The sequence below is a fragment of the Topomyia yanbarensis genome, chromosome 3 (assembly GCF_030247195.1).
Source record: "Topomyia yanbarensis strain Yona2022 chromosome 3, ASM3024719v1, whole genome shotgun sequence".
Classification (NCBI taxonomy): Eukaryota; Metazoa; Arthropoda; class Insecta; order Diptera; family Culicidae; genus Topomyia; species Topomyia yanbarensis.
The window spans coordinates 122,214,400-122,238,737 of record NC_080672.1 but is presented as its reverse complement, the minus strand read 5'-3'; the positions used below and the strand labels follow the sequence as shown (position 1 = coordinate 122,238,737).

General features: G+C 35.5%; 1 protein-coding gene across 7 annotated transcripts in view; it reads left to right on the top strand.

Moving 5' to 3' along the window:
- The window catches only part of LOC131687447 (kinesin-like protein unc-104), a 153,330-nt gene that overhangs the window by 91,900 nt on the left and 37,092 nt on the right, over positions 1-24,338 (top strand). For all 7 annotated transcript variants that reach the window (XM_058971527.1, XM_058971528.1, XM_058971530.1 and 4 more), the window contains 3 exons: positions 20,994-21,220; positions 21,295-21,719; positions 21,840-22,095. In XM_058971527.1, coding sequence (XP_058827510.1) covers positions 21,038-21,220; positions 21,295-21,719; positions 21,840-22,095 — 864 coding nt within the window. In that variant the 5' untranslated portion in view covers positions 20,994-21,037. The remainder of the gene's footprint in view (positions 1-20,993; positions 21,221-21,294; positions 21,720-21,839; positions 22,096-24,338) is intronic.

The following is a 24,338-nucleotide window of genomic DNA, read 5'->3' as shown; positions in this document are numbered from 1 at the left end:
GCACTATGGGTAACAATTGTAAAAATCAGTTCTAGCCTACAGGAGTTCCACCCACCACCCCATCGCATCGTTATCTTCGTAAATTTTGCTCGTGTACCGAATATCGATTTTTCGTAGCAACTCCGGTTAGGTATACATATACAGTCTTTAGTCTTTAGTTGTGCAGATGCGCCTGCTTCCAAGTGTATGTTTGTATGTATGCCGGCTGGGACGGCGCTATGTACGTAAATTCTAGTCAAGAGAAATAGTATCATAAAAATGCACCTCGGGTATCGTTTTTGTGCTCTCCCGTGCTCGGTTTTGCTTTCCAGCCACTTTGCAGCCATGAGTCATCAGTGAACATCCATTGCCTTGCACGGAGCCCCTTGGTAAAATTTTTAATAGTGATTTTTTCCGTTGTCAGTTAATTCGTTCACAACACTGATTTTTCTTTCTGCTTAGCGCTTCTGAAGGTGAGTTGCCGAATTATTTGTAAGGAAGTTTCGTTTCATACAGTAATTATATGCTTACCTAGTGAGAAAACGTTGAGCGATTGCTTGAAAACGGTGCACAGTGTCGCCTAGCCGGACAAAACCTCAATATTTTATATTTGATTTTTCATGATTAAACATTTTTCTCTGTTTCTTAACAGGTTGAATAGAGTCTTCTCGAAATATTAAGTCCCGAGGACGATAGTACGATTTTTTATATGACTTCAAAGGTGAAATAGATGATAAATTCTGAGGAAAACTATTTTCAAACCTAAGTTATTCAAATGCATATATCTTTTTAGTTAAGATTCCAATTGGGGTCAAACTGATTTCATGTGAAAGGTTATTCGCTGGACTTATAGCTGCCATTCGATTTAGTCGATACAAGCCTTTCTTCTTGCTCAGACATGAAAAACAAATAATAAATTGAGCAATAGTTTAAAGTTATAATGTTCAAAGTGGCTGTACTTTTTTTTGAAACGGTTCGGAAAGATCGCTTGTTGTTCACGATACTTGAAAATTAGTGTACTTTCCGAAAATGAATATCTTGTTTTGCCCCTTTCTGCCCCGAGGTATGAAAAAAGGTGATTTTTCATGATACGTCTGAAGGAGACGCATGGTAGCCTTTGACTACTCAGGGTTCGCAATATAATTTATAGATGTGTCTTATCATTATCAACAATTGAAAAAATGTGTGTTCTGCTAAAAAATTCACCGCACCTAATTTTTTGAAAATGAATTTTTGGAAATAGTGCACTTTATATTTGTAAATGTTGAATTTTCGAACCACCCTAAGTGCCAAAATTTTGAGGAAATAAAAAACCAAAAATAAACATCAAATATGAATTCAGCGTCACAAAATTACCCTAATGTGAAGTTTTCATCAAATTCGGGCCAGATTTGAGGTTTTGTCCGACTTTTGTATGGAAGGTGATCACTGTGCGGTGGTAGGGTTGGTAGTTTCAAGGTTCTAGTTCTATGGCCACGACAAAGTTCGTTCACCGATAGTGTGTCGGTGGTGTTGGTCTGCTTGGAAGAACACAGTTTTAGCTATGGGGTTTTTAATTTATACGATTTCATGACGTATACTCCCATATATAGGGTGCGTGCGGTAAATTTGTACTAAATTCTAACGTCAACATCTCATTTTACGTTACCAGATTAAAACAAATAATATGTTACATAGTCCATGCTTCAAGGTATCTGAGAAGAATGAACAACAGACAGTAAAATTAAAACATGGTGACACAAGCAAGCGTTCGTTTATCGGTGAAATTTTCTAATCGGTATATGTTACGAAAAAGTAGTTTATTGTATATAAAAGGTCTAGAAACCCGATCAAATAGATTATATGACTCCTCAGATAAAGGATAAGTACCGCATTCGGCAAAAAAAAATGTCAGTTATGTACGACCGATGTGAACCCGTGGGAATATTTTGTGTGTTGCGTCGTTTAACGAGCCACCAATAAAGCTTTTTGCACAACAACTGCTTCGGTGAAGTCTGAAATCGTACCAGTAATGGCTGTTTATGTTATCAATACATAGTAAAACGAATCTGCTGCAGTTCACGGAAACGACTTACATCGGGCATACAAAACAAAGAGGATTTTTTCGGTATTTTTTAACAATGAATCAAGCTTATGAAATTTAATGGTGTTTATCGCTTGTGTAAATATACCGCATATATCTTGTACATAGTAGTGAAAGGTTGACTGTTGTTAGTTGGTAACCGTACCAAGGATCCGTAATTGTTTAATTTGGCTGACTTCATCGCCGGAAGACTGGCTTTAAGTTTAACAATATATTGACCTATAGCGCGAACGAGAAACACGATACACGGATAAAATTCCTGATAAGTTTGAACTTTGGTTCACTGTGCCTAGGTTTGCCGTAAATACCTTCTCGGCAAACAAGTACTAAGAAAGTTTGCCGAACACGCCATATATTTAAAAGTAACGTTTTGAGCATAATTTTGTCTATCTAAATACATCTTTGAAACCATAGTGCACTGGTCTTCTCGAATAGCAGCTTAAAATTGTCGTCTTGGACAAACTTGAAGAATTACACTGATAAAAAAAAATTGGAGTGTCTGTAATCGCATATCTTTTTTCGGAAAATAGAAGGAAAATGATGAAGTATAACGTTTTCTGTTTGTCTTTAGTATGTCAGGGTTGGTTTTCATGAATATTTTAAAATTATAAAAATAGTTGAAAATCAGCCAAAATAAAAAAAATTGTGACTATTTTTGGTGTACATTTCAGAGCTGAGTTGAATTGCGTAATTAAATTTGGTATACAAGCTCACAAGTTAAGTAATTTTAAAGCCAAGATTACTGCAGTAAATGTTAAAAACATTGTTTTTCGGTCAAGATCACATAATTTCGGGACCGGCAACTTTGGAGGTTTAGTATCTTCTAAGAAATTTTATAACATAACACAGTGAATCTCTTGAAAAAAATTAGTGATTAATTATCTTAAAGGTAATAAAGGAAAAGTAACTTTATTTAGAGCCTTGGTGTCTTCATCAAGGTTTTTGGGATTGATGTTAAACAACTTAATTGAAGGCTTTATTTTATTTCTATTCTATGCAGCATATCGAGATATAGAACAATATTGTCGAAGTTCAATTAAATACAATATCCTTTTATACACCAAATTTTTCTTTGCACGGGGGAGGCGCTCCGTGCAAAAAAAACGTGTAAAAAAATCCGTGTTATTTCGAGAAACCGTGTAAAAAAAAATCCGTGCTATTTCGAGAAACCGTGTAAAAAAATCCGTGCTATTTCGAGAAACCGTGCAAAAAAATCCGTGTTATTTCAAGAAACCGTGCAAAAAAATTCGTGTTATTTCGAGAAACCGTGCAAAAAAAAATCCGTGCTATTTTGAGAAACCGTGCAAAAAAAAACCCGTGTTATTTCGAAAAACCGTGCAAAAAAAATCCGTGCTATTTTGAGAAACCGTGCAAAAAAATCCGTGTTATTTTGAGAAACGGTGCAAAAAAAAATCTTTTTTTAATGAACAGATATTTGGTTATGGCATTTAACAATGAATACTGTTGGACATTTTAAATGCACAATGTCAATGTGCCCAGTAGAAGTTTTTCAATTTTTCGAAGAGTTTTTTTTAAAAAAATGTAAGTTTTTTTATTCGTTAAAAGAAGTTATTGTTCGTTGAAAAGCAATAGTTAACATGGAAATTTTTTTCAACTATTTAGAGTTTGTTAACTTTTTGTAGATTACATTGTGCTACAGTGGTTTTGAAATTTTAAAATGAACTAGTATAGCAAATGCGATACAAAATAATGCACACACGAAATTTTGAAACAAAAAAAAAGTTTTTGGGACTTTCGCCGCAACAAAATTAGCTACGTTGTCATTTTCAGCCGATTTTCGGTTTTGTAACATTTTTTGAACGAAGAAAACTAGATCTTTCGAACAGTATGCTGTCATATACAGTTTGGTAAGAAACATTGTTCGATTCTGGGACAACAATATCAAAATTGTCATTTTTTGCGATTTTTTCATGTAAATGGTTATTTTCTCATCAAAAGAATTTTCGTGAAAAGTAAAAAAAATCATTTTGATACAAAGACTCTCTTGCGCAATTGAAATGGCAGAAATTGTCAATTTTCAACGGCCTATTGATTGGCTTTTACTTAATTAAATACTCTTTCCTGAAAAGTGGCAGCATTTGCCATTTTGCAATTTTGACAGACCCTTTTCTTTGCATTTAAAATTTCCAAAACTGCACCTTGATTAAAAATTCTTTCCTGAAAAGTTGAAAAATTCGCTATTTTACACTTAGCGAATCTAGTTTTTTTAACGACTGCAACCTATGCCTTGGTGGATATCGGTCCGTCCAGCGAGGCAAACTTCGCAAAATCGTACGAAATGGCGACTATCTGCCAATTAAACACCGATCTTCAGGAGGACGATATAGTTTTGTGCATGTGTGTCTCAAAAAGTGTGATGTCCTTTAATTTGTCTTCTTCTAAAAAATATTCTCCTGCCAGCGCGTTTGAGTCGTCTACATCTATACTAAACCAATTTAGAATTAGAACCGCCTTTTGTCTAGTTCCTATTCTTCTCTTTCGTCTCATAGGTCTGAAGCGGATCAATCGACTATTAATAAATATGATAAAAGATGCCAGCAGTATTGGCCCCTATTCGCAAATACTTTATTCACTACAACTGTGCTATATTTCTTCTCGATCTTATAACAGAATTTGAAAATGTCTGTTCTGAATAGTCAATATTGGTAGTTGTTATGATGTACAATACATTAGGAAAATAAGCTAGAGTAGTGACAATATTTTTAAGTTCCACAGTTACAATCTCCCTTTATTGGATACTTCAGAGTTATTCGCATCTGCTCTCAGAGACCACCAATCCTCCAAACGACTCAATCTGCTCGAACCGAATGCACATTTCAACCATTGAGCATTCAACTCGAACATATCACACCGAGGAAGCGATTTGTTATTTCCAAGAACCAAAGGTGGAGTGAAACAATCAACATTCCCGCAGGTGCCAGTCCTGCACACCTTCTTGGAACCAGCTAACATACCCAAGCTCGACAGCTAGCAGAAGTCACATATATCTCCACCCAAGCGAAGTGATCAATTCACTTGTAAGTAGGACCACTCATCCACAAACCAGTCATGAACACATCCGTACCAACGAGAGTGGATCATGCCAGACGAAGGCCACAGGTCCAGCACCGACTTGTCCCATCTCAGTAAAAAATAGACTTGTGCCTGTCCCTTTGAAAGCCCTATTTAATCAGAGATCACTAATTGGTTGATAAAAAACATCAGTCGTTAGCTACTCAGACCAAACAATACGTATTGCGTATCCCTGCATATTAAATTCTCCGCTATCAGTTTCTAGCTTATCAAACTGAACAAGCAACATTTATATACTTTATGTAGTGGCACTACCCGGGGGAACTTGGCCATATAACAATTGCTCCATTGCCAATGCGATGTGATATATGAACCGGAATATTATTTGATGATATATAAAAAGCATAAAATCCTATAAAAACCATTGCCCAACATTATTGATTTTCAACTACCATATTTTGATTAACAACTCTTTTCACGGGATGATCAAATCATTAAACTGGCATATCTAGATAGGTATTTTATACATATAAAACGCGTTATTTTGCAAAACCGTGCAAAAAAGTCGTGCAAAAAAAGTGCGTGCAAAAACAGAATCCGGCGTACAACTTTTTATTGTAAGTTTTAGAGAATCCTGCCGTGTATAAAAATGTGTTTCGCTGTTCTAAACAACTTTGCAGAGGGACAAATAAATGTAAGAGTTACTGTAAACATTAACATTAGAATAACTTGCTTTAAAGCGTTTTTTTCACAAACAACCTAATATAACCCGATATACTGAATATATGGAGCGTTTACGTCTTATGCAAAGTTGTTTTAATACCATTCTCGATAACTTTGTTGAAGACACAAAGTCTCTAAGTCATGTTTTTGAACTATTGATTCTCTATTACAACTTCTAGAGTTAAAAACTGTTTTAATCATTTATTTCAGTTTCTTGACTTTAAAAGTGCATAAATTAAGGTCGCGTTCTGAATACAAAATCTAATTACACCATTCAGCTTAGCACTGAAATGTACACCATAAACAGCCTAAACCATTTTTTATTTTACTTAATTTTCTTTCCCATTTGTAACTATTTCTACAAATGATAATAACTGATCCTGACGTACTAGAGACAAACAAAAACGCCATATTCCATGAAAGTTGTTTTTTGTCGTCGAGCGGTGTTATATTTTGCTTAAGGGGGGAGGGAGGGGAAAGGGTTTCAGTAAGAAAAAAATCGCTTTCTTGCGATTTTTTTTAGAGCTTTGGGTGAAGCGAATTGACCAAAACTTTTGCGAATTATAATGCATCATTTCAATAATCTTCCTTTAAAAATACCTAACCCCTACGTTGAGTTTTTGAGATATGTTTTCAAGTAAGGGGTTTTTTTTACTCATATGAAATAAAAATTGCTATTTTTCAACAAAAATTCCGCCATTTTATGAGTATAAAAAATCCTTAATTGAAAAAAAATCCTTAATTGAAAAAATATCTAAAAAGCTCAACGTAGGGGTTAGGTACTTTTTTACAAAGAATGTGTATGCAAAAATTGAAAGAAATCGGTTAAGTAGTTTTTGAATGGCAGGTAACACCGCAAATCGTGATTTTTGCAGAGACGTTCTACAAAAAGCTTCATCACCGAGTCACTTGAAGATATTTTGCACGAAAAAATGTTATTGAAATGATACATTATAATTCACAAAAGTTTTGGTCAATTCGCTTCACCCAAAGTTCTAAAAAAATCGCAAAAAAGTGATTTTTTTCTTGCTGAAACCCTTAGGCTAACGCCCTCCCCCCAAATTTGCCATGCGACTCCAACATTTTCACTTCCAATTAAGGAGGCGCACGGTAGGTTATGAGTTGAATATTGTGTAGAAATGTCTAAAATTTAATACAAACATTTACATTCATGGTGCCTTTGGGTCGCCAACTTTAAAAATCACTAAGAAACTAATTGTGGTATAATAAATTTTCTAGAGGAATGCCTGCAGACATATTTCGGATTTTTTGAACGAACTTGGAAGACCGTTCTATACCATTGCCGTTCCTAATACGAAGCACAGGGTGATGGTATTTTTTTAACAGGGCATGTTCTAGTGGTTAACGGATGCTAACAGCAAACTGTCATGCTATTGTTGTTCAGTATTGTTGGTAAATACTCACCACCGGCTCACCATCCTCAAATTGTTTAACTTTATTACGTAAATCAGCGCTCTGTGAGGAATATGTTTCATGCGCTCCGACCATATGGAACAACTTAGCATATTTTACGGAAGGATATTGGTTAAAAAGCCTGTTCGTCACCAATTCAGTGTTTGGGGTATTGAAAAAAGAACCTTTATTGGTTCAGCAATGAAGCCAATTTCTCGTTCAATGGTAACGTCAACAAGCAATATTACCATATTTGAAGTGAAGAGCAACCCGAAGAGATGCAACAGATAACACTTTATCCACAAAAAACAACGGTTTGGTGCAGATTTTGGGGTGGTGGTATCATTGGTCCATACTTCTTTAAAAATGAGCATGGACGCAATGTTACTGTGAATGGACCCCGTTATCGCGCCATGTTAACACACTGGTTACTGCCCGAACTTGACACCCGTAGTCTTGATAACATTTGGTTTCAACAGGACGGCGCCACGTCTCACCCAAGTTATGTAACAATGAAATTATTGCGTGAGAAATTCTGTGAACGTTTAATTTCTAGTCCGTGGACCTGTCAATCGGCCGCCTAGATCGTGTGATATCACAACTTTAGACTTTTTTCTGTTGGGATATTGATCAGATACCACTTGACATGCTCAAAATCGTCATCAAAAATTGTACCACTCAAACAGATCACCTCAAGCGCAATAAATGGCAAAGAATGTTTTTTCGAATAATTATAAAGATTTCGCGATTTTATTAATTTTTTAACTTGCTAGTTTAAAAAACATGGTGAATCACTCTGTAGTTGTATTCTACGCTAAGACAGCAAGTCTGTAACATCCCAGAATTTTTAATTTCATTTACACAACTCAAGCACCGAGAAGGACGTTTGTTATATGTATGTGTTAGATATGAAAACTTTCCCTCCCACCCACAGTAGTATCGTTTTTGGACATATTTCTGGAAGGAAGAACGGGAATAGTGGTAGCTATAACGAAATTATCAACATAAAAGCGATGGATGAATTGCTTCAGAAAGACTCGGAAAGACTTTCCGAGTGCGGCATATATTTCGGTTTCATTTTTCCCATTCCGATTCATGACTCATCCGTGTAAACGGAAATCCTCAAGAAACAAGTTTTCTTTGCCTTCTCACCATTTTACTAGGTAATCGCCTGTGAACGAACTTCACGTGGGTGCAAAGAAAAAAAGCATAAGCTGCTGTCGCGACCACTTTGGAGGGTGGGGTTTTCGGGTGAGTGATACTGTTTTGTTATGCGCCCGTTGTGTTCGCCTTGGCGAAGCAAGCAATACGGAGAAAGGACTAACGTCAATCCGGCTCGGCTTCACGTGGAGACGAAATTGAGACGGCTCTTTACTGACTGTGTTTTCTCTGGCAAAATTAGCATAAGAGAGGGAGATACAGGGAATATGAGCGTTTCTCTTTAAGTTTCCCGATGTCAATACAAGGTAAACTTTGGATTACACTGGATCGAGTACGGGTCACCATGCGGTGACCAAATTTATGTAAATGTGCAACATGCTGTTTGTATGCAGTAGAATACGGTTTGTGAAGGCACATAGATTGAATGTTTGATGAGGATTTAGCAGCGGTTTGGGACTGGTTGCAGAGAATGCATAATATTTCAAGCAAACATTTCTCTTGGGGCAGTTGAAATGTATCATGCTGAATTGTTTAATGTGTTTCAGGTATTGTTTTTATATTAGAAAAGCTGGGCTAGAGGGTTTACTTGTTGTGGTTGTTATGTTAATTAAACGAAAGTTAAGGGTAATTAAATTGGTATAGTTTTAAATGATGATATATGCAGTTTCGCAACGATTTCACAGTCTATATTTATAAGGCCAAAAACATTTAATAGGAAAAAAATTTTACTAAACCAAATATCTGCAGCCAGGAGCGGATCCAGAAAAAAATTTCGGACGGGGTCCGAAATGCCGATTTTGAAATGTTTAATGTACAATACGTAATATGCAATACCCTTTTTCATTAAAATCAGTTTTGGTTGTCGAATCTGGTTTGGAATGATTTGGAATCTAGAACGAATTTAAAATAGAAAGTATTTTAAAATTTCTCAAGGAGATAAAAAATTTCGGGGGGGAATCCGGACCCCCACAACCCTCCCCTTGGATCCGCCACTGTCTGCAGCATATGTGCTTATCCTTTGGAACGAAAAAAGGCAAAGTATTTGGCTTGGTAGATCAACTTCAAATATTTTGTTCCACTGTCTTTTTGCACTGTTGTCTATTGCAAATCAATACTAACGTGAGTTTAAGATTGTCCCGATATACATATACGATGAAATCAAATATTCATGATCCAAACAATTTAATTGGCCACCTATTTTTACTGTGTGCCCAAATTAACCCTTCAGATGGGGATTTCATTCACTCTACATGAAAGTGAAAGTAATATCGTACAGCTCAGAGTCACATACTCGACTGCTTGTTTATTTCTGTCGCTCATTCAAAGCTTCCATTTATGATTCATTGCCAGCGTCAATATGTCTCCTCTAAATTACAGCACTCGGATTATAGTAATCGAATGACTGACAGACACGCAAGCAACCAGTTGACGCCGAATTGTGGGACCAGTATAGGAAAATAGGGTCAAATGTGCATTCTGGTTTTAATGCCCGATTTTGTGCAGCTATATTAAAATATTTTCTTAAAATGACTTCTTGGTATTTCTTGTAGACCTAAAGTTGCTTTCCTAGGACATCGATTATCTACATTCCATAGACGTTGATTAATATTAGATGTAAATTATATTTGATAGTTATGTAGCGAAACCTTTGCCTTTATGGAAATTCCTCATACTTTCTCTGTTTGTTCTCGCTGGATATTTTTAATTGTGGATAACAAGGATTTTCATTAAAAATTCATTGAATTCATTAAAATATTAGCTACTCGCTTACTTTAGACGTACCAAATATGTTTAATCAGTGCACAGTCGAGAGTTTTGCAATCAATGGGTTTGCTCATTAATTGTACTTGGCAGGCTGATCCTGAAATTAATAATGTTGTGAAATTTGTTTAATTATGGCATGAATCTTGCTAGGAGTATTTTTGATGGCCTGAAAAACTGTTTATATAACTAATTTCATACAGCAATTGAAGGGTATGATACTATTCATCTGATTTAATTGATACAATTGCATTTTTATAATGCAGGACTATTTCGAACAAAAAATAAATTATTGTAAAAACAAGCTTTAGACCCACTATTCTAGCAATTATCCATGGTAAAGGTGTGTGTGTGCATGTCGAACGCTAGCTGTTTGTATGTACAGTTCCTGCCCATATTATTATACTTAAATTAAAAAGATGAATCATCACTTTAATTTTGCCTTTTTTGTGTTTTTTCTCAAAAGAACTCCTATTCATACTTATTTTCTGTAATTTTTTTAAGATTCACTATGTACCAACATAGATGGCAGCAGTGTAACACACGAAAACATAAAATAATGTAATGAAAATTAAACACAGTATATTCGGCATATTGAATAAAATACACATTACATCGTCATCATACAATAATTCAGCTTCGGAATTCTTCTTAAAAATCTCTTTGTCGATGTTTGAAATTTCTTGATGGAATTGTGTAAACACTTTGTTAATTTGTGGCAAAAATTCAAAAATTCAGTTTTTAAAATGGGTGAATGTCGTGATATTTCGCCAATCAAATATTTAATTAAACCGTTTGTATTGGTTGTTTTAACTAGGGCATTGATCGTTTTAACTAAATTTGTCAAGTAATTGACATACAATGTAGATAAAAGGGGGAAAACATTTTGTGAATGCTTGAATATAATAATATAATAATATAATAATATAATAATATAATAATATAATAATATAATAATATAATAATATAATAATATAATAATATAATAATATAATAATATAATAATATAATAATATAATAATAACACTGTTGAAATGTTTCTAGGTAGACTATAGTTGATTGCACAAAAAGGAAAATTCAATTGCTTCATGGTTCTGATCAGTATTAATTAGAAGGGCGGTGCACTCAAATCACAAGCAAATGGTTGGAAACTAAAAATAACATTCACGATTGGTAGACTACAACTATAGCTTTTTGACACCCGTACATTACACGCCCAAGTAACAATTGAAGTTTTATAGCACGCTGCAAGTGCAATCGAAGTTTTATCAGTGGCTATAAAACTACCATAAAACCTCAGTTGTTACTAGGGCACTGTTACCTTTGAAATGATTTTTTTTTTGACTGGAATGAGACTGCACAACAATCAACCGAAGCACGCCTTTACGCTATCGACATACCCTAGACACTTCACACTATTTATTTTAATGCAAATGAAAACTTTGAAATATCTACCTGTCTTTTTCATCGCATTCTCCCTCTGTCGCTCTTTGTTTAAGGGGCTTGAAAGCACAAGTGACTTCGCCTCACTTTACTATATTCAATTGCGCGTAAGAATACTGGATGAGCAAATTTTATTCTGCGCGAAAATATTTTTCTGGGGAACATGCGACCAAAAAGAAAACTTGAATTCCACAGCAAATTGCACGTTCCAGGTTCCTGATAACTAATTTAGATCCATGAAATAAAGTAGAAACAACAGAAAATCTTAAAACGACACCGACAAGTAAAGAAGCATGCAAACGAAAAGACTAAAAAAGATGGAAGCCCTAGAAAGTTCATTGTATATTAATAAGCCTTTTCTCAGAAGAGGGGATTTTTGTAAAACATTTAACAACTTTCTGATGCAATGGTTCTCAAATTCGTGCAATTCGGTTTATTCATTTTCAATATACAAAAATGTTTTTAACTTTAAATTTATGATCATTGCATTTTAATTAATTATTTCATTCAGCATATTTTTATTCATTTTGTTCATTTTATCTATTTTTTTCGTTTCATTCTTTGGATTCACTCTGATCATTTTATTCTTTTCGTTCATTTTACTCATATAATTCATTTAACTTATTTTATTCACTGTTTTCATTCTATGCATTCTATTCATTTTTCCAGTTCATACATTTTGTTCAGTTTCTTCATTTTAATAATCATACTATTTTTTAGCTTTATTCATTTCATCCGTATGATTTATCCGACACAATTTATTGTTGTTTCTTTTAATTTATAACCTTTTAACATCTTTAATTTTTTATTTTAATCAATGCATTTTATTCTGCTCATTTTCTTATTTTTACTCATTATATCAATTCAGTACATTTTGTTTGTTTGATTCGTTTGTTTTTTTATTTATTTATTTCAATTATTTTTTTATTTTATTCATTTTGCTTATTTAATCCATTTCATTTATTTGATTCATTATATTCACTAGATTCGATAAATTATTCATTGGTTTGTATAGGACTTAATGAAATTGATTCATTTGATTCATTTGTTTCATTTGATGCATTTGATTCATTTGATAATTTGATTCATTCAATTCATTTGATTCATTGGATTCATTTGATACTATTTCATACTTTGAATACTATTGCATGAACAAACTAATTGAGGGTCGGTTTGTATTGATAAATTTTACAGTAAACTATAACTACCGTTATAAGCCTGTGGTAATTACATTGTTTCAGAAACTTCATATTTTAAAAATTACATTTTTACTCGGGGTTCCTTTTCAATAATTTTTTCATAAATAATAAATTGCATCGTTTTCAGATTTCTTAGACAATTCTTCCTCAATTTAATGTATTATAGTTATACATTTTGTGGAAAATCCTGGGGTTTAACACGATTGAAAAACGTATCAGTATACATTGTGTAGAGTATCACTATATTCTTCACATATTGCTTGCCTCCCATTCCCCTGAAAGGACGAATTTTCAATGGTCACTATCCTTAAGTGTGTAACAAGTGTTCCAAGTGAACATGCAGCTCAATAGTTTTCCACTATTCGAATTCACCATTCAAAATGATTGGAGAAACTATACTTGCGAAGGTAAAGCTAGTATAACTATAAACCTGATATAATTTTATCACTTGAACATCATGTCCGTGTGGCTTCAGTTTTTGTTAAACCAAATCCTGGCTAGTCAGTGTATAAGGAGCCTGTAAGAAATATTCACAATCAATTTTTCGTTGGGCAGACAATAAATTTTTGCCTTATATTTTGTATTGAAATATTTTAATAAGCATCATCCGTAACATTATTATTTTTCTCGGTACGGTCATAACCCATCCTGCTGTGGACCGGAAGAAGGCGTCTAACTCGCAACGCATTTCCGAGTGGGTGGTGAGCATCGCGTCGTCGTATTGCATAATAAAACTATAAACATTGCCTGCTGTGCGTCAAGCATCTACCCCCATCCTCTGTCATTTGTTTGAATATAAGCTACGTAGGCGCTTGTGGATTCATTTTTTTTGCTTCCACCAACCTGTGATGGAACTTGGAGGTCGTAATTACGAAACATTCCAACATTTGGAGAACATAGGAAGCGTAGTAGAAAACATATGTTACACAGCACGGTCATGTGATCAAGGGTATGGCACTGGGTATAAGAGATGTGTCGTTTGATGTTTGCTTTCGAAGCGAAGGATAGTTGTGAGCTCGGGCAAGCATGAACTAAGGCGTTTAAATGGTATAATCTAGGTGGAAAAGTTGATTAGATACTAGGGGAGTGTTCCTAAAAACGAATAGAATGGGGTTTTGTCAAATCATCTCCATATTTTAAAGCTGGATTTGAATTGTTTTTGTAGCCTTAATTTTCTTCGGTTTATCGCTGCACATTTCGGGCAATTAAAAACTAATTCGATTTAGTTTTTATTCCTCCCGTAGGTCAATGGGTTTGACAGTACTGTAAACATCAACTAGCCACAATAATTATTTTCTTCTAATATGTGGATATTCACTCGTTTTAGTTTTTCTTTCTTGAAGCTTTACTATTAGTTCTTATTCTAGTAATCAACCAGTCATAATGGTTGCTCTGGATAGTGAATTTTAATAGAAGATAGCTTCAAGATGTTGAATGAAATACGCCTCGATAGTGGTGTATCAATGAGAAACGGCTTGTGTAAGCCTATTATCGTTTCTATATTTTTCCTCTCGCTACCTGATAATAGCCAAATATCGACCAAAAAATAAATAGATAAATGAGAAAATAACGCTTATATCAAAACTAAAGAAATTTTCGTTGATTCCTCTATTAATTTAAGACTTCACAAAAATAACTACACTCCCTTTCGGGACGGCCTTGCGGCAGTTGGCTAGAACTTTAGCCATAGGCGAAAAGCCATAATCGAAACGAAAAATGTTGGTGTATTCTTCAACTCTCTGAATGATTTTTAACTCCTCCCCCATCGTAACATTTCGTCACCAACCTCTAAATACCCCCTGGTAATTACGTAGCTTGACGGTAACCCTAAACCACCCCTTGTCCCCGGAAAATTAAAAAAAATGAAAAAACGATGTTAGATGAAACTTGCCGTGACATCAGGTCAACCCCTAATCCCTTTAAAAAAGCTACGTAGCATGACATGACCCCCGTCCCCCTGTCGTCACACATCATCACAAAATACAAAACTCTTCCCTCCCCCATATAATGCTACGTCATTTATGGATGGTCCCTAATCAGTTCTTTTTCGGTTTTCGCCACGATATTGTTCAAATAGATCCTCCACAAGTTCGTCCAGAAATTTTGAGATGGGTTACGCAGGGGGGGGGGGCATGTTTTGCGCGGTGGGGGGACGATTAGATTGGCGTTCTGGGATGCAACTGGAACCATCCATCTCCTTCAATGACCGCTTCGTGTAATGTGTTCAGAACGAAGGCAATAAGACACCGTCCTTCAGATAGTGTTTCTTAATGACGACCACAACTTGCGGTAAGCACTTCGTGTCGTACACCTCCCTGATGATTGCAAGTTGCGAAGAAAAGAAAACCGCCCTTCTCACTGATTGTCAGCCTCAAGAGGACCTTCTTTCGGGATTTTATGGGGAACATGTATTTTACATGTGTATGTGATCCAGAATCCGGAGCAGTACGGATTCAGTTGAGCCATCGCTCGGTGGTTTTGCATGAATAATTTTGAGTTTTTCTCTGCCGGAGCAATGTAAAAGAATATGCTATTAAATACGAAAACTTCTCTTAGATGAACGAAATGAATTCGTGTGACCAACGCAATTGTACGTAATATACATAGACGTTTATTAAAATAAACAAAACATTTCGTTTCATTCACGAAAATTAATGTCGTTTTCAACGACAGCATTCGTGCAATGTACACTAAATAAGTAAAATTCACGAAAACTTTCGTTCATCAAGCGACCATTTCTTCATATCACAATAAAATCGATATTGCCAGATCTGTTTTTTAACTAAAAAAATCGGTGTTGTCAAACATCGATCCAAAAAGATCAAATGAAAAAATAAGAAGATAATAAATACGAAAACTTTTCTAAGATGAACGAAATGAATTCGTGCGACCAACGAAGTCGTTCGTAATATACACAAACATTTATTGAAATAAACGAATGATTTCATTTCATTCACGAAAAATAATGTCGTTATCAACGATAACATTCGTGCAATGTAACCTAAATAAGTAAAATTCACGAAAATTTTCGTGCATCAAGCGGCCATTTCTTCGACCACAGCAAAATCGATTTGGCCACATCGATTTTTTTAACAAAAAAAACGATGTTGTCAGACATCGATCCCAAATGATTGACTGAAAACAATAAGAGGCTAATAATACGAAAACTTTTCTAAGATGTACAAAATTAATTCGTGCGACCAACGAAATCGTTTGTAATTTACACAACTGTTTATTAAAATAAACGAAACATTTCGTTCCCTTCCCGAAAAATAAAGCCGTTTTCAACAATAACATTCACGTAATGTACACTAAATATGTAAAATTTACGAAAACTTTCGTTCATCAAGCGGCCATTACTTCACACCACAATCTTTTTAGTCCTCAATAGAAGGGAGAAGGTTGAATTACCATCGATTTTGCCAGATCGATCCTTTTAGTTAATTGAAAAAATCGTTGTTGTCTAACATCGATCCTAAAATATCGATTGAGAAAATAATATACTAATGAATACGAAAACTTTCCTAAGATGAACGAAACGAAATCGTGCGACCAACGAAATCGTTCATCATATACATAAACATTTATTAAGATACACGAAACATTTCGTTTCCTTCTCGAAAAATAATGTCGTTATCAACGATTACATTCGCGCAATGTAAACTAAATAAATAAAATTTAAGAAAACTTTCGTTCATCAAGCGGCCATTTATTCGTACCACAATAAAATCGATTTGGCCGCATCGATATTTTTAAGTAAAAAAAATCTATGTTGTCAAAGATCGACTGAAAACAATAAGAGGATAATAAATACGAACACTTTTCTAAGATAAACGAAACTAATTCGTGCGACCAACGAAATCGTTCGTAATATACACACACGTTTATTAAAATAAACAAAACATTTCATTTCATTCACGAAAAATAATGTCGTTATCAACGATAACATTCGTGCAGTATACATTAAACGTGTAAAATTTACGAATGATTTCGTTCACCAAGCGGCCATTCTTGTTCATGAAATGAACGAAACCTACTATTTAGAATGCACGAAAATACTTCGTTGCAGAAAACGATGAATGAATTCGTGTATTGTATGATCGATTTCATTATATTTACGAATTTATATTATCAGTGTATTTCCGCTTCAACGTTTGCTGCTCCATCCGGTCACGCAAACCCACGTACGACGCTCTTATCTTCTTGGACTTCTTTGCTTTGGAGTGGAGCCGGTGATAACGAGCTAATAGAGTTAATTATTTTTTTTCTCTATATAGCCCACTTATATTTATTGACGATTCACCAGGTGGCTGTATAATCACATGAAAATCAGGTGTCAGTATAATCACATGAAGAATTTTGTCTTTTTTGAGAGCAAGCGTTACATGCTATTAGTCTATTTTTGGTGGTCTGTTATTCAAGTTACAGCGTAATGTTTAAAGTACTAATGTATATTTATCAAGTGATGATCGTATTTTGTACCTTTGTCACATATTACCTTTACAGCCTTTCTACTCATGATTCAAATTTAGCATTGTCGACGACAGTCCTGCGTTGTAGAACCTCGAATAAATAGGCCTTCCTCTAATATTTCTTTTTTGCATAGTCTCCCGTACCCTGTAACATATTATCTCATATACGAACACTTGTACACACACATGTACTGCAAACACCCATGCAAACGCGCACGTGAACATACAGATGCTCGAGTCCTTCGCTATAATACAAACCAGATAGCAAACATGAACATACAAATGAACTCCCCAGTTAAGTTAACGCGTCAGCGCTTAGCATTATCGTGAGCACGCGCGTTGTTACGCTATCTAAGGCACATTTTAAACGGAATAAAATAAGGTTTAGGGGTCATGCATAAATGATGTAGCATTTTGGGGGGTATACCAAATTTGTGACGAAGTGGGACGAGGGGGAGGGTAGGGTCAGAAGTTGTGCGACGTAGCATTAAGTTTAAACCCCATTGTTTAGAGCAAACAATTTAATGATCCTCCATTCCTAAGAGAAATAAATTTAAATTCAAAAAAGTTACTTTTGATGCGGTTTTTCATGAGGTAAATTTTACGATTCGCGGAATTACAAGTTCGCAAAAATACGAAAAGATTTTGTATGCGGATTCAACCTGCTACTTTAGTTAGCTAATGTTGCTAACTAGTAGACTTAGTTTGGAAGTTGAATTAAATTTTCACTTCGGATTCAACCAAACAAAATTTAGTAATTTAGATGAACGTATGCTTCTTAGAATCATTGGCAGCTGCAGGATTGTGAACTGAGAGAACTTCTCTTCATGATCCCCTTGACATATATAATTCAAAATAAAACTGTCAACACTATATTTGTCATGAAATGAACTTATTTTGCATGCAATTTGCTGTTATAATGAAAATGTTGATGAAAGTCGTAACATTTTGAATGGACATGTATTTAAAATAATTGAAAAACTTATGTAATTTTTTTCATCTTCCGGCCGCTTTGCATGGGACGAAGGGGAAGGGGTAGGTAAATGCTACGTTATTTACGTGGGGGAGGTTAGAATTTTGTGACCAAATGCTACGAGGGGGTATGGAGGGTTTTGAAAATCACCGAAAAAAGCTTCGTTATTTGTGTACGGCCCCTTACTGAAATACCTGAAACGACAAACTTTGTATGTCGAATATACAACCGTTGATGTGCGCGGTTTTTACGCTAATTACTAGAACAAGATTGTAAACAATAAGAACGAAAAGAACCTAACTTGTCACCTTTCGCGTCAATAATCAAGCCACAATATTTTTGTACTCATGAATAAATATGGTTATCGGACAGTAACATAGTACATGTACTACTCCAAAGCATGTGCAAACATTCAATACAATAAGAACAATTAATATAATTTATTGATGATTTAATAGATTAAATGTTAACCAATGAATATGACAGTTAAACATTTGTTCTTCGTGCTGATATGACTGCCGAAAATTGGTAACTGGTTGAATTCTTCTTGCGAATTGTTATTTCTCAATCCACTTACACAATTCAAATGTCATAATTCACTCAGACACAACCATGCGTATTCCCACGCATTAAATACCCAGTGGATTATTTTCCTAGTTGGTCAAATAAATACTAAACAATCAAAGAAATTAGTTTTCTCAGTCTAGAGAAATGTCAGCTCGATTAGCATCAGCCGGCGGACACGTGTTTTCCTTACAATTCCACCAAATCAAAGAACATTTTAAATTACATACGACGAAATATGTGCAATTCAGAATATAACTGCCTAATTATTTGCATTAAAATAAGATCGGAAAAGTTTAGTTGCGCAACCGAGGTGGTTCATTTTCAAAGATAGCACTGCTAATTTTCCAAATGAATTTCTTTTTAAAAGTAAGTGATAAGGGACGAAAATAGGCGACAGCCGCCTATTGCACATACATTATGAAAATGTAAGACAAGTTTTCGTTCCCGTTTTGTTTAACGTTGATTGAATTTTATATACAATTTATTAAATTGTTCCATTTCATATTTGACATGTGCCACGGAAGGGGAACGTTCGTCTGTGCGTAATGGAAGGATTTTAATGTTGTAGGCCCAAGCGATGATTGCGATACAGAGGTGAGATGGCGTTGGTTTATACCGTGCGTATGAGCCGTGCTAGCATGATTGCACTCGTTTCACAGGATACTTGACCCACAATACAAGATCTAGTTACCAGGAAACCGTCTTTATTAGGACGGCTGTATAAAGGGAAAAGAATTGAATCTTTCTGTTAACTTGTTTCACCTTTACGCTAGTTAATGATCAATTCTGCACTTTTACCAGTGAATAATAATAAGCACATATTCATTAAATTATTAATAACCTATAAATTCGAAAATTTCGAAAACTGTCAAGAAATTTAGTGAATGTGGCAAAACGAAAACCACACCAGAATCATAAAAATATTTTCGTTTGTTGTACAAAAGGTAGCCCTTCCAAAGTTGATGAAAGAGGTTGCCGTGTTCGTTGGTCCAAGCGATGAAGGCACATCAGCAGCGAGTTGGCGAATTGCTGGTTTATACCGAATTACAAGATGTAGTTATCGGAAAATCGTCCTTATTGGGACGAATATATAATGGAAAATAAATTGAATTAGCAAAATCTTTCTATTATCTTGATTCGCATTTGTGCTTGTTAGTGATCAGTTATATACCTTTACCAAAGAATAATGACATTTGAAAATTATATCAACATTGTCTAGTTAACAATCCGTTCAATATTGATTTTGTGATGATTCATAAAAGAAAAGCTGTTGAATCTAACTGCGTATCATTGTAGAATTGATTTTATTTATTTGTCCCGTTCCACTGTGCATTTTGTTCATCTAGGGCCAATATATAAAAATCCAAATTTTTATGTCAATCGAACCACCTCTCTGGCAATGGAGCACCCCCGTTTTGACAAATTGCCAAAACCTTTGATTTTCTTTTGATCATATTTTCGGTTCTATTGATTCTAGAATCAAACCGCAAGATAGTTTTCGAAGAAAATTGGTCAAGGAGTCTAGAAAAAATGTTAATTTTTGGCGGCCGTGCTGCCAACTATGCGATTTATTTTCAGTCGCTCAATTATCAAAATCAACATTATTCCAGTTGAAATATTGATGTCCAATAGAATCGAACTGCACTAAAGCAACAAAAACCGGTGTCGAAATATTACTTTTATTCGCCGGGTATCGCATCGAGATTCGGTACGAATCAATTGATTTTGGTTCGTACCGTCTATGGAGCTGTACGTGCAAACATGGAATTAATGGAAAGCAAACAAGGGTGTATCCGCCCAAAGTGAGATTGAATTTCCCGCCATCGTCCTGCTGCTCCTGCATCACGACTCGTTTCCGCGATAGAGAGTCTGTCTGCTACCCACGCTAGACCGCTTTCACACAATCACATCAAATTTAATGAAGAAAGATAAATTATTGCGTCACCCGATATACTCGATAGCTCGTTTGCTAAACAGCTCATTTGGATTGTTTCAGTGCGAAGGCTACCGTGTTGTTTTTCCACTTTTCTTTTCCATTTCTTTAATTGCGTAAAATACGCATGTATTCACTGGAAAACGCCAATTGAAATAATTAAATTTGACCTTACCAAAAATTTGTGATAGCAGCTACATATTGGCGAATACGACCCGTGTTACTAATTGATTTTTATTTTTTCACGTTATAGCACACTAACAGCGTCCGTCTAGGCCAAGGGGGCCTCTCGCCGTCATGTCGTCCGTAAAGGTGGCGGTCCGAGTGCGACCCTTCAACTCGCGCGAAATTGGACGTGAATCCAAATGTATCATTGAAATGAGCGGTAATACGACCTGTATCACAAATCCAAAGGTGCCGCTGGGTACGAGTGATTCGGTCAAGCGATTCAATTACGATTACTCGTATTGGTCTCATGATGTGAGTTCGAGTATAATTTGTTGGGAATTGAATCGATAATATATCTTTTTTTTTTTTTTCTATTATACATTCAGCCTAGGGATGCGGATTTTTCTACGCAGGAAATGGTGTACTCAGATATTGGAGAAGAAATGCTGCAACATTCGTTTGATGGATACAATGTGTGTATATTTGCATACGGTCAGACTGGCGCTGGCAAGTCCTACACAATGATGGGCAAACAGGAAGAAAGTCAAGAGGGCGTAATCCCAATGATTTGCAAAGATCTTTTCCGCCGAATACAAGAGACCGAGACGGTTGATCTGAAGTACTCAGTCGAAGTGTCCTACATGGAGATCTACTGTGAACGGGTTAGGGATTTGCTGAATCCTAAGAACAAAGGAAATCTCAAAGTGCGCGAACATCCGCTGCTCGGACCGTATGTTGAAGATTTGTCGAAATTAGCGGTGACAAATTATCAGGACATACACGATCTCATCGACGAAGGAAACAAGGCAAGGTAATTAATCTTCCCGGCTACCTACATGCGTGATTTGCAAACTGACCTCGACTAACGATTCACTAATGATGATTTGATGTTTTCTTCCTTCACCCTTCACCGTCAATTGAATTATAACAGAACCGTTGCCGCTACAAACATGAATGAAACGAGCTCTCGTTCCCATGCTGTGTTTACAATATTCTTTACGCAAAGACGTGTAGATAAAATGACCAGCCTGGAGACGGAGAAGGTTTCTAAAATAAGCCTGGTCGATTTAGCTGGCTCCGAACGAGCGGACTCAACCGGTGCCAAAGGCACGCGGCTGAAAGAAGGTGCCAACATTAACAAGAGCTTGACCACCCTTGGCAAGGTTATTTCCGCACTCGCTGAAATGGTAAGTCACTGCTTGTACCCCCACCACGCATATTTTATTTCTTTATAATATCCATCTATTCATAGTTAAATATCACACACCTTAAAACTAAATTATTTTTATTGTTTTTACTTTTAATTCAAGCTCAGATTTACAATTTACGCTCAGCCAACCGATCACGTTTTTAACCATTTCCAATTTTATTCACCTTTTTTGCTCGCCTCCTGCCCCACCATAACTACAAACCATCAATCCATCTTCACACATTCTATCAACTTCTCCTTCGATAAAATCTAAAATCAAACAATCATCACCATTATCCGACTGCAGTCGGTAAGTATCTCGAGATCTCATCTGCATTTTGCTTTATCGCTCAAAGGGGAATTTTCCGTTCCCGTAAACATATTTGCATAGAAATTTTGCACCACGGAAAATAAAGATAAATCTGCATCAAGCAGGCACTGTAAAGGCCAAATGCAAGTTTTCATGCTTTCTGCACTGCGGCTTCGCTAGGCTTGAGGGTGGTCTGTTGATTTTGAGTCTGCATGGGATGCAAAAAGTTAAATTTCAAATCGCCTTCCAATTCAGGCTTTCGAGTCGAGCGGATCATTTGGATGTCGGTCATGAACTTGTCTTTGACACTGCTTTTCGCTTTGCTTTACAATAATGTAATTGCTTCTTAAATGTTAATCAGGGTGCTTAATGTGTATCATAATTTTTGTGATTTTTGAAAATACCTCCAAATTACGCTTATCACCTCCGTGAGAAAACGCAAAATGACTACTAATTCAATAATAATTCTTCAAAGGAGCTAAAGAGATATTTATAAATAAACTTATTTCACATGATATTCCGGAATTTCATGAACAATACACGTTAATCCACATCGTTACCCTCCGTAGCTACGAAGGGTAGCCCTACGCGTATGAGCAGTTGCAAAAGTTTTCTGCGCTGAGCTCATAGCAGGATAAAAGAAATCAGTAAAACAAAACTTTGCTTACAAAATTTATTAGTCCTTTTGAAGAGGTATTATGGAATTGTGTGATAATGTATAAATAAAAAATGAGGAAGCGAAAACCGTCAGAAGTAACTTTCTGTTTATGTTTTCAACATGACGACAATTGCCGTTATACCAATGCAAATTCGCACCTTTAATTTCGTGTTGAAATACTTTGCCTTTCTTTGAATACTTTGTGGGTACCAAACCAATATTACATTTGCTGTGTTGTGATTTCCTGATTTCATTTCGTTTCAACGGCTGGCTGTATGGGCTGCCCCGCATTGAGGTGATTCATTGTTTTAAATTTTGTTTTGTCTCGCTTCTTCAGCTGACATTCAATTTGTCTAGTATGGCGGGTAATTGTCCAAAATGTGAATGTTTTGTTTTAAGATCTGATGGTTCCGCTAAATGTGTCCAGTTTGTAGGTATAGGTACCATCAACTTTGCTCCGGGTTAACAAAGGTCATGGTAAATTGGGTAGCTCATCATGCTAGTCTTTCCTTCAAATGTGCGAAGTGTTTATCGGGCCAGTCTTATAGCGTACAGGATGTTAGTTCGATTGAGTTGAATAAGGAGATGCAACAAATCGGTTCTGTTTCTGAACTCTGATGTTCGAAAAAATATTGATGTATACAAATAAATATCGCATTAGAGAACGGTATAGAGAAACTGATCAAGTCATGTAACGATGCTCTTGAGAGCAAATTGGTTTGCTTGGAAAACAGTGTTGCCAAAAAGTGGGAAGACTTTAAAAGCTGTTATAATGAAAACGTTTCGCGGGAATTGGTTGGAATGAACAGAAAGAAGAATGGTATTGATAAAAAGATCCATTCTAATTGTTATTGTGGAGTGTGCAGCTCAGTATAACATCAAATTGGTGAAAGATGATATTGTAAGAAATCTGGGTGAAAAGTATAATGATGTTATACTGATACCCGCTACCCAAAGTTGAAAATAATAGGAATGAGTGATCGATATTCTAAGGAAGGAATGAGTGATTGATATTTTAAGGAAGGTCCTTATGAACTTATTGAATAGTCAGAACTATGACATTCCGTTTAAATATGTTAAAGTTGTTGCTGATTTCGCAAGTCCACGCTTCAAGTATAACAAATACGTCGTTTGGCATAAAGTCGTTTTGCACTATGTCCGTTTGGCATAAGAAAAATTTGATAGCAGGTCATTTGACATACACTAAGGAAAAACGCATAGCGAAATTCATAAGATTTATCTTATGATGAATAGAAAAGTAACAAAACTATGT